Below are 10814 nucleotides of genomic sequence, written 5' to 3' on the forward strand. Positions count from 1 at the left end.
GTTAAAAAGTAATGCATTACAATATTTTGTTACTTCCTAAAACAGTAACTAATTGCATTACTGAGTTAATTTTTATGGAATGTAATGCATTGCTACTTTTTAAACCTGGGCCGGGCTTGCTTGTTTGTTTATGAAAAGTTCTATTATGTAAAAGTCCTTTCATGTCAAAAGTTAAATGAATAAGCCTTAGGCTGAAGGAAATGTAAATTCGTGTCTGTACAGAGCAAATAAACCTTTCAAATGAAGAATAGGACACAGGTGCAAAAGTATAGATATTTGTAAATTAAAAAAAATGTGTTGCTTTAGTTACTTAAAAAGTTGTCTACTTCCCAACACAGGTATACAAGTAAGGAAGTATGCGATTTCGGACGCGGACCAGGTTTAATGAAGATTTTCATTTTTATTTCAGACTCTAACTATACTGCTTGCTGCATTTCCTGCCATAAACTACAGCTTCACCTCCAGTTTAGAGATGGCCTACAGTCGTTCACACAAAACTCGTGTGCTGTGAGAAGTGTTTAAACGGCCAGATTTGCAAACCAAGAATATTTTCACTTCAAACATTGATCACAGATTTCATCAAATCTCACCTCTCTGATAAATCGTTCAGAGTTTATTTGTAGCGATGCAGACATTTTATGTACAAATAAATCATCCAAACGCCTTATTTATCCATGTCTAAAATAAATTTGATAATTTCAAAATAAATATTATTAAATTGTGCAGCATGAATTCCAGGCACAGTTCACTCTGTCTCAACCATCGACCAGAAGTCTATTTTGATTATATGATCATTTTTGACAGCATTTCATCCAAGAGCGAAAGCAAATTCTAGCGCAAGAGCTCGGAGAGATTCGCGAGAGCACAGGACACGTTTGAGCGCGCACACTCAATAATGATAAGACAGCACTGTATATTGAGAGCGCGCGTCCGGTTTTGTGCGAGAGTCGCGCTGGCGCGTCATAAACATGTACCCTCGGCATAGGCGTAGAAGCTCTCTTTTTTATGGCGGTTGGCAAATAACTTGTATGATCTGGTATTCGGCGTGAGATTTTGATGGGCGGAGTGAGTGCGTGTGTCTCTCGCCGAATGCGTGAGAGCTTGATTAATTACCGGTGTTGTGCCCAATTCTGACCCCCTGCTAGATTATTACCCCCCTAGTATTGGTAGGTTTAGGAGTAGGTTTGGGGGAGGGGTTAGGCGTGGGGTTAGGATTAGGCAATCAGGTAGCGATTTGAACGAGGGGGGTAATAATTTGGCAGGGGGTCAAAATTGGGCACGGAGCTCTATCTCCGCCCTAAAGACGCTTCAATTGCCTGAACTCAGCCTGTTCCAATTATTATTAGGTTAAGAGCGTTTAAATACAGCCGGAAACAGTGCAGCTAAATTGAACAGCTGTTGAGTTTAACAGCAGTGGGTTTCTGTTTAGGTTTGGATGATCGCTCTTCATGGCTGTGATGGATATTTGTGTTGGGAGAGGGCTCCTTTTAGCCCTTTTCTTCTTTGCCGTTGATGCACGGAGGATAGGTGTGATCGCTGTTGATCAAAGACCGAGATTAGAGCCGCCGTCGGAGGCTGTTGAACAGAAATCAGGGCCGTGAGTACTAGACTATTAAACGGTTCTGGGGTGAACAGAAGCATCTTAATGTCTAATCTACTGTATGCTGTTTGAATTGCTTGTTTTTAAAGATGGCAAGAAGCACCAGAGCTTTAATTGTACCCCACCACTGTTATTTCCCCAAATAACCACTATAGATAAAGTCAAGCTAAACTTTTTGTAACCATGGACTACGTTGACGAGTGATGTGGAAGTATTCACAATGAAGCTTACACTGGTGATGAGTCTGAGCAGAAATGGGTTTCACAGTAAATTATCTCTTTTTCAGCAGAGAGGAAAGTTTTAAAGCCTTTGTAGAACATGAGTTATGATATGACAACCGTAAGGCCTGTAGAGAGTATGTGCCATTTAAGAAAAATATATTTTTAAAGTGCCCTTTTAAATGAGAAACTTAAGTTACCAGCAGGTGGCGGCAAGCCACTCAAGTTGAGTTTATTTTTATTTTTTTTATTTTTTTTATTTTTTTCGAAATGACTGATTCATTCAGGAAAGTAATGTTTTTATGAATGGACCAGTAAGTCCTCGACTCTCCCATTTTGTTCAAAAACACAAATTCATTCAGTAAGGAAACTGTTTTGCTGTGGAGACACTCAACATGATTTTGTGTGGAACGATTTGCTTTATAGAAATGGAGCAAAGAAAGACAATGTTGTCTCGATGATTTAAATCCCTTAATATTTATTTCTTGTTCATTGAACTGCTGCCCTGACACAGTCTGCCACAGGCCATGCTGGCCAAACCATTCAAATGATCGCTCCAAATGTGCATGTCGTAGGAAGACACAACAGCATTATTATTAAATGTCTTTGTTGCTTCACATTGACAATGCTCTAATAAATAACCTAGTTTCAAAAGTTACAAAATCTGTATTAGTTATACACTAGTTACAGACACCTAAAGCAGCTGCTGCAACTTAAATCGCTGGTTGGCCAGTTACATGTCAGTCAGAAATACGAGCCTCAGTGGTCAGGTTTTTGTTGGGGTTGATTGGGTGAATGACTGTTGGATGTGCAGAGAGCAAGTCTGTGGTACTAATAGAAGTTATTTCAATGTGCATAAACTCTGTGAGTTGTACAGGGCATAGTAAAAACTTTCAGGGCTTTAGCCCACACCTAGCTCCGCCCCTGGCTGTAAATGTATAAAACAAACTGCTTTGTCAGACTGGGAACATTCACTCCACCTGTGAGGGCATACATACTTTTAATTTGTTAAAAATCTAAGTATGAAATGTCCAGAGTTTTCATAATTCTGGAAAACATTTAACTTGTTTCACAGAAAAAAAAAATACACCATAATGGGGGCGTTTCCCCACTCTACCCTATAGTAAGAGTGGCTCGCGTTGAATGGGATCCAGAGATATTTTAAGATATCATTTGTGGTGAATTCTTGTGTTGTTGGTGTCTTCCTTATTGTTGGCGTTTCTGAACACGCTGTCCATCTTATGCTCTTGGCGCTCCTCAATATGGCAGCCACTTCCTGTGATGTTTTCACAGGTTATTCATAGTGATGTTTCCTGGAGTGATTGAGTCCGGTTCTGAAGCTGAATTGTGTGCAAGTCTTCTGAAACCCCAAGAGAAACTCACAATGACCATTTCTCTGCTTGATGAGAAAAACGTGGTAACTCAACTTGTGCAGCAGAGCTCTCGGATGGCGTTTCACCGATGCTTTAGTTTCCAGGTCTGTTATCATGAGGTTTTTTTTTTTTCATCTGGTTTGTTGTACATTAAATGGGCATTTCTCTATAGGCTCCTGAAGTAGATGGAGAATCGGTGCAGACGCTACAGGTGGAAGTTAAAGGGGGGGCCTTCAAAGTGACGGAAGAGAGCAAAGTTATGTTCAAATGTTATCTGCCTTTGACTTTCATTCAAACAGACAAACCCATCTACAATCCAGGACAGACGGGTGAGCTACAAATGACCCTTCAATAAATATCAGCTGTAAAAAGCCCATTATATTACAGGTTCTGATCATTTCAAGTGCGTTACGTAATGAATGGGAGCATTTATTGCAGTCTGATTTTTGCAGTTAATTTCAGAATTGTCACCATGGATACCAAATATGTGCCTCTTGATCAAATGGTAAGGCCTAATCTTTCATATTGAGTGACCTGAACAAGAGCAAGTTTAATGCAGTTTGTGCTCAAACTTGAGCCCCTCTCACTAAGCACCATCAATAAAAAAAAAATTTAAGTTTTTTTTTTTTTTTTTTTTTTTTAAATGCCTAATTACTCTCTTTGTGTCTTACAGTATAGTTTGGTGGTAGTAGAGGTGAGAACAAGTCTTCGAATACAGCAGCTGCTTGGTTTGCAGGTTTTTTTTTTCTGAGCTGTTAACTGTTTTTATAGGACAACTCTAATAACCGGATCGGTCAGTGGACAAATGTTACCTCAAGGTGGATATTGGAGCTTTCTCACCAGTTAAACCCTGAGGCTCAGGTTGGGATGTACACACTGAGAGCTTTTATTGGTGAGAGAATGACCTCCCAGGTTTTTGAGGTGAAAAAATATGGTAAGTCATTGTGTACGATATGCAACGGTACAACAATAAATCTGAAGTATTAATGTAAAGCGTCTTGTTTCTGGTTTAGTTTTGCCCAAGTTTGATGTGACCCTAAATGCACCACAGATGTACAGCATTGCAGATGTGGGACTGACAGTTGAGGCTTGTGCCAAGTGAGTGACTTATTTTCTTGTCTTGTGGCTTGTCGGGTTTTTAATCTAATCTTCTGCTGTTTCCCAGATACACATATGGGCAGCCTGTACCTGGACAAGCATTGGTGGAAGTGTGTCGTAGTCCAGACGTTGTTTCCAAGTTGACCCGTCAGTGCCTGAATAAAACCACTAGGGTGTGTGACTCCTGCCTTGCAGCAGAGGGCTTTTCTTGTGCTTTTGCTTGACTTGAATGTGACTATCTTTGCTCTGCTACCAGATGAATGACACTGGCTGTGCCTCCGTTACCATCAGTATGTCAGAGCTTTTCAACCCAAGATTTAAGAATATGCAAGATTTATTTTCTGTTATTGTGAATGTCACTGAGGAGGGAACAGGTGAGAGAACACTTGCCACTGGTTAAAATAAGTCTGAGGAAGTTGACTTGTTCATTCGGTGCATTCTTCATTCCCCAGGTGTAGTGATATCAAAATCTGCAACTGTGACCATTACATTTGAAGTCGGAAAGGTCAAGTTTTTGGACCTCCCAGATTATTATAAACCTGGAGAAGTGATTAGTGGAAAGGCAAGTAAAAGTTAATCCCTCATTGCAGAAGCCTTCACACTGGTTCCCTTTCTGAACCGCAATCTTTCCCAACAGATCTCAGTGTGTCATTTCAATGGGACTCCAATCGCGAACAAAGCAGTGTATCTGCTGGATGGTAACAGCTGGCCCAACAAAATGCTGCTGAATCTGAACACAAACCAGAAAGGACTGGCCACGTTCTCCCTAAACACTGCTAATCTTGCTAAAGCTACTCTGAATCTGGTGGTAAGATTTATTTATTATTATTTTTAATTCAAGACTTCTCTGGCATGAACCTAAATTAATTTGTTCTCCAGGCAAGTGCAACTCCAGGCATTGTTTCTAGTTCTAGTAAGTCGGCATACTTCGCTACAGATACGAGGGCTGTTCAGCTTCTCCAACTTGGTTCTTCCAACAACCCAACGATTAGTGAACTGAGTATAGTAAAGCTTGAGCAACCACTCAAGTGTGATGCTGTGGTTCCCGTAACTGTGAAGTATTCATTTGCTGGAGAATCTGGTGGCTACAGTGTTGACATCATCTATATGGTGAGTGGACAAGTTTTATAGGGCTTTTTTTTTTTTTTTGATGAATTCAGTGGTCTGTCCATCACCTATTTATGCACCGGTTTCTTTCAGGTCTTATCCAGAGGGGTGATTGTTCTCCATGGATTTAAGAAGATCACCTCAAGGGCTTCTGATACTGTCACAAGTGGCACAGTGTCTTTCCAGCTGTCTGTCAGTATCGATATGGCTCCAGTAGTGCAGATACTGGCCTTCTGTGTTCTGCCCAGTGAGAATGTAGTTGCTGCTAGTGCATCGTTTGACACTGAAATGTGTTTCCAAACCCAGGTATGATTAGCACTAGCATCTTTCACTTCATGGAAACAGTGATGTGTCCTAAGTGTATTAGCTGGTTCTTGTTCCAGGTGTCTCTGCAGTTTTCTCCAGCTACTGCTGTTCCTGGTGAGGAAAACACTTTGACTGTCTCTGCTCAAGCAGGATCTCTGTGTGGCCTCAGTGCTGTAGATCAGAGCATCCGGATCATGGAGCCAGGAAGACGTCTGAGTCCTAAAATGGTATCCATGTGTGGGGATTTATTTATTTTTTTTAAATAAAGGTGAATACATTTTTTTTTTAAAGTTAAGAATTTGATGCATGCTGACTGCATCTATTGGGCACCTACTATGCTACATGATGTGATGGTCATTTATAGCAGTTTTAGTAAACAAACAGTGCATTTAATGACAACGCACTGTATTAAACACTGTTTCATGGTCCCAGGTGTTTGACTTGCTCCCGATGCAGTCAGTTTACCCGTACAGTGTGGAGGACAAACCAGAGTGTATAAGCTTTCAACCCCGTATACGTTTTCGACCCAGTCAATCTATTCTTATAAGTGAAGCGTACACAACCTTCAAGGTAGAAGACCACTCATAACATGTAGTCGCTGAATACTATACTCACAGATTTTTAAGTGTCATATTTTGACTTGTTACTCTGTCAGAGTGTGGGAATAAAGATCGCAACCAACATTGCTGCATTAGCCCTTCGGTGCCAGTACGTCTCTGAAGGTAGGTCTGTAGGCTGTTAATTCCTTAAATGATTTCCGCATGATGTGGTGAATTTCTTGACTTATGGGACGTTATATTCATTTGTCTTTGTGGATTGGTAAATTTGTGTGGTTTTGGGTGTTTTTAAATTTAATTCAAAAAAGGGGGGTGGTCCTCCTTATAGCTAGAGAACTAAAGTGCACGCAGAAAGCAAGAACTTGTGCTTTATCGTTCTTTTTAGTTTTTGAAAGGAATGAGAGAGTTGCTTTTGGTATGGCTCAGGCTGCGGCTCAGGCTCCAGATCAGGCTCCGGCTGCTATCCCTCTGAAAGCAGAAAATGCTGGAGGCAAACGAGTGCTTGACGTGACCGTCAGGACTTATTTTCCAGAAACCTGGATCTGGCAGCTTGCTCAAGTGGAGTTAGTGAACATTTTTCTATCTAAAGCCACTTACCTACAGTTTTTACTATTCCCTTATTTCTCTCTTCTGCTGTCCTTCAGTGGCACTGGATCCACACGAGTTCCCCTCAAGGTTCCTGACACCATCACCACATGGGAGACGGAGGCGTTCTGCCTGTCCTCCAAAGGTTTCGGCTTGGCTCCTCCTGTTCAGCTGACTGTCTTCCAGCCCTTCTTCCTGGAGCTCTCCCTGCCTTATTCCATCATCCGTGGAGAGTCTTTTGAGCTGAAGGCCACAGTCTTCAACTATCTGTCCAAGTGCATCATGGTCTGGGTTTTATTTATATAATGGATCTGTATAGAGAAGGTCTTGTGTCTACACTCCATATGCTTTTATTTTTTTTTGGCAGGTTAAAGTGACTCCAACTTCTTCCTTGGCCTTTACTCTTAAACCATTTAATGAGCCGTATTCATCCTGTCTCTGTGCCAATGGGAGAAAGACCTTTAAATGGGTGTTCACGGCTTCTGTACTTGGTAAGTATTGGACTCTTGTCTCCCTGACTTTTCGTATGTAAAGTGTATGAGGTGTTGCTCACTTCCTGTCTGCTATTGCAGGACCTGTCAATGTGACTGTCAATGCTTCAGCTGAATCTTCCCGGACTCTATGTGGCAGTGAGGTTGTGACTGTGCCAACAAGGGGACGCATTGATGTAGTCACTCAAAGTCTACTTGTTCTGGTAAGTGTTAACCAGCTTTCTGGAGTTTGATCATGGAGCTCATGTTGCTTTACTCATGTGGTATTTTATTGCTGTTTTATAGCCTGAAGGAGTTGAAAGGACAAACTCCCAGAGTTGGTTACTCTGTCCAAAGGGTGGGTTTTGCACTCCGTGATTCCCAGATACATCCTTGTACAGCCAAACATTAGCCTGGCACTCAAAGCTTATTCGTTGTGTTCGGTCTGCAGGAAACGTTCTTTCTGAAGACGTGCCTCTGACATTTCCAACAGATGTGGTTGAGGGGTCAGCCAGATGCTCTGTTTCAGTCCTTGGTAAAGCGTTTAATTGAGCAGAAACTGACACGTGATGTTTAGCAGAATTTCTGATGTAGGTTGTTTTGCCTCTTGCAGGGGACATAATGGGTCGTGCCCTGAAGAATCTGGATGGGTTATTACAGATGCCGTATGGCTGTGGAGAACAGAATATGATTGTTCTTGCTCCTAATATTTACATCCTGCTTTACCTGGAAGCCACAGGGCAACTCACAGCAGCCATTCGTCAGACCGCCACAGGCTACCTTCAGAGCGGTATAAATGAGCAGATCCACCTTTAAAATGTTGTTGACTGAATTCCAAGGAGGTTTAGTCCTGCTCTTCCCATTGATTGTCAGACTATCACCCCTACTGACCAATTTCCATGTGGTTTTTGACCTGAACAGGATACCAAGGACAACTGAAATACAGGCACAGTGATGGTTCATACAGCACATTTGGTTACGATGAATCAAACACATGGTGAGATGTGCTGTTCTAGTCTTGTGTATAATATGTGACACCAGCGTTCTGTAAGTTCGGTTTGTCACAACTTCTCCATGGCCAGGTTGACCACCTTTGTCATGAGGTCTTTTGGTCTGGCGAGGCAGTTTATTTTCATTGATCCACATGTACTGCAGAGTGCAAAGGATTGGTTGATCAGCAAGCAGGGTTCAGATGGCTGCTTCATACAGCAGGGAACTCTGTACCACAATGAAATGAAGGTGCATTACACTTCTTAAAATACACTAACCAATAGACGTGAGGTCTGAGACTGTTCTTTTAACTCGGTATACTGGTGTATTGTAGGGTGGGGTTGGTGACAGCATGACGATGACCGCCTACATTGTAGCATCACTGCTTGAACTAGGTGTTCCCATCACAGTAAGAACATCTCCAGTAGCTGTATGAGCTCATTGCAGATGACCTTTGTTTTGGCTGGGTGTGGGTTTATCCTTTTTTTTTTTTTTTTTTTTTTTTTTTTTTTTTTTTTCTCCTCCCACTCTGCAGGATCCGGTCATCACCAATGCTCTGTCTTGCTTGAGGCCTGTCGTTGGGAACCTGGGAAACACTTACGCCATGGCTCTGATTGCCTACACCTTCAGTCTGGCTGGAGAGACCAGCACTCGAGCACAGCTTTTAACTGCCTTGAACAACCGTGCCATTTCTGAAGGTGATATTCTCTAGTCCCTTGTTGATGTTGTTCAGGTTCTCTGGTATCAACTTTCTGTCCTCTGTCTCATCCTAGGCAATAAGCTCCACTGGTCTCAGACTTCATCTGGTGATACTCTGGCAGTGGAGATCAGCTCATATGTGCTGTTGGCGGTTCTCTTTGTACAGCCTCTCACGACCACTGATCTGGGCTATGCTAACCGCATTGTCAACTGGCTTGTGACCCAGCAGAATCCCTATGGAGGCTTTTCCTCCACTCAGGTGACTCTGACCACCAAACAGGAGCACAAACATTCTATCTGAGTGGAGTTTTTAATCTGGTGCTTATTTTTAGGACACTGTGGTGGCTCTTCATGCTCTGTCTCTGTATGCTGCTGAAGTGTTCAGCCTCGAGGGCTCCAGCACTGTTACCGTGCAGTCGTCGTCTGTGGCAGGAGAGGTTTATAGCTTTGATGTGAATCGGGACAATAGGTTGCTGTATCAGGAGAAGCCGCTGAAGAACGTTCCTGGCAAATATAGTTTTGAAGTGAAGGGCTCCACCTGTGTGTCTATGCAGGTCTGCATCTTCACCTCGGTTTCTTTTTCTGTTGTGCCCATCCTCATGCGGTTTCTCTGCTTTCATACTGTAGGTTGCATGTTTCTACAACATCCAGACTCCTGTTATAGTTGCCAGAACACTGAGTGTTGAAGTGAAGGTGACTGGAGACTGCAAAGGAGCCAATATCATGGTGAACTTTACTGTGAAGTAAGAACAGCTTTGACTTTGTCCTAAAACCAGTTCTAGTTTATGTATTTTTAAACTGGGAAGCTGTTTTCTTGCTACCGTTGGCTTTATTTACCCCTTTATTTCTCCACCTTCATTCAGATACAATGGCCCAAAAGCAAGCACTAACATGGTTCTAGTGGACATTAAGCTCCTGTCAGGATTCACGGCAGATACGTCACTGGTTCGTATGTGTTAAGATTTGGAAAGTCCTAAGATTCTTAAAGCTGCTCCAGTTGTTATCCAAATGACTGTGTGTGTGTGGTCGATTCCCTTTCCCTTCCCCTCCCCCCCCACCCCCACAGCTTGGATCTCTGCCCAATTCATTTGACCCAATAGTTGAGCGGGTTGATGCTGGAGATGATCATGTCCTAGTGTATCTGAAAGAGGTGAGACTGTGTACACTGAGTATATTCTCTAGCTGCTATATTCTTGTGTGCGGGGTGTGTACACTGCTATTCCTCCATTCTGTCTTGCAGGTTCCCAAAGGAGTCCCCATGACTTACAGTTTGCTGCTGAAACAGATTCTTGCAGTGAAAAATCTGAAGCCAGCTGTCATCAGTGTTTATGACTACTATCAGCCAAGTAGGCTTTCATCCTGATCATGCTCTGCTCTGGCTAAATTCCCCGTTGAACAAAATCCAGCTCATTTTCTGTTCCCTTTTCAGGTGACGCGTTTGAGACCACCTACATGTCTCCCTGTCCTTGATTTGTTTCAGTGCTGGTTACAGTATACATGACTCAAATAAAACTGCTTCTATTCAGTCAGTCCTTGTTACCTCCTTGTTTCTCATCTGACAAATGTTTAAGCAGGAAATTCCAGACCTTTGATATGAGTTTCTATTTGTTGTGACTCAAGATTACTTTTTACTCAAGGTGCCTGGGTTTTTTATTTTTTTGATGCTTTGAAAGCAGGACTCCAAACTGAATCTAAATGCTCTTTTGCAGTTTGTAATGGTGGTTGCCAAAAATTGCTGGTGTGTTTTGTGTAGTAACTATAATTTTTTTTTTTTTTTTTTTTTTCTGTCATTTGAACATTTTATCACAAAT

At 42.1% G+C, this 10814-nt stretch overlaps 1 protein-coding gene across 2 annotated transcripts; it reads left to right on the forward strand.

Moving 5' to 3' along the window:
- Positions 1-1326: 1326 nt before the first annotated feature.
- LOC109053786 (alpha-2-macroglobulin-like protein 1) lies at positions 1327-10532 on the forward strand. Of its 2 annotated transcripts, none has more exons than XM_042716591.1 (34): positions 1327-1597; positions 3112-3295; positions 3364-3520; positions 3644-3696; positions 3865-3885; positions 3963-4125; positions 4205-4289; positions 4357-4462; positions 4546-4663; positions 4748-4851; positions 4927-5097; positions 5169-5399; positions 5490-5702; positions 5780-5929; positions 6135-6272; positions 6358-6424; positions 6645-6822; positions 6904-7129; positions 7212-7335; positions 7417-7538; positions 7621-7672; positions 7766-7849; positions 7928-8104; positions 8236-8311; positions 8397-8553; positions 8639-8713; positions 8840-9002; positions 9078-9262; positions 9336-9557; positions 9631-9746; positions 9867-9948; positions 10070-10153; positions 10244-10349; positions 10433-10532. In XM_042716591.1, exons 1-34 carry the CDS (start codon positions 1449-1451, stop codon positions 10471-10473), a joined length of 4380 nt encoding a protein of 1459 aa, XP_042572525.1. In that variant the 5' UTR covers positions 1327-1448; the 3' UTR covers positions 10474-10532. The 2 variants fall into 2 exon arrangements, with proteins under 2 accessions (XP_042572525.1, XP_042572518.1); XM_042716584.1 differs by having other exon boundaries at positions 1328-1597; positions 4742-4851.
- Positions 10533-10814: the final 282 nt, after the last annotated feature.

Source organism: Cyprinus carpio, chromosome A3 (genome assembly GCF_018340385.1).
Source record: "Cyprinus carpio isolate SPL01 chromosome A3, ASM1834038v1, whole genome shotgun sequence".
NCBI classification, from domain to species: Eukaryota; Metazoa; Chordata; class Actinopteri; order Cypriniformes; family Cyprinidae; genus Cyprinus; species Cyprinus carpio.

Bases quoted from the DNA above. Each gene is read 5' to 3' on its own strand.
- LOC109053786 (XM_042716584.1), top strand. From the start codon at position 1,449: ATGGCTGTGATGGATATTTGTGTTGGGAGAGGGCTCCTTTTAGCCCTT. The intron at 6,273-6,357 runs GTAGAAGACCAC...TTACTCTGTCAG, and splicing joins AAGCGTACACAACCTTCAAG to AGTGTGGGAATAAAGATCGC. The intron at 6,425-6,644 runs GTAGGTCTGTAG...CGTTCTTTTTAG, and splicing joins GTGCCAGTACGTCTCTGAAG to TTTTTGAAAGGAATGAGAGA.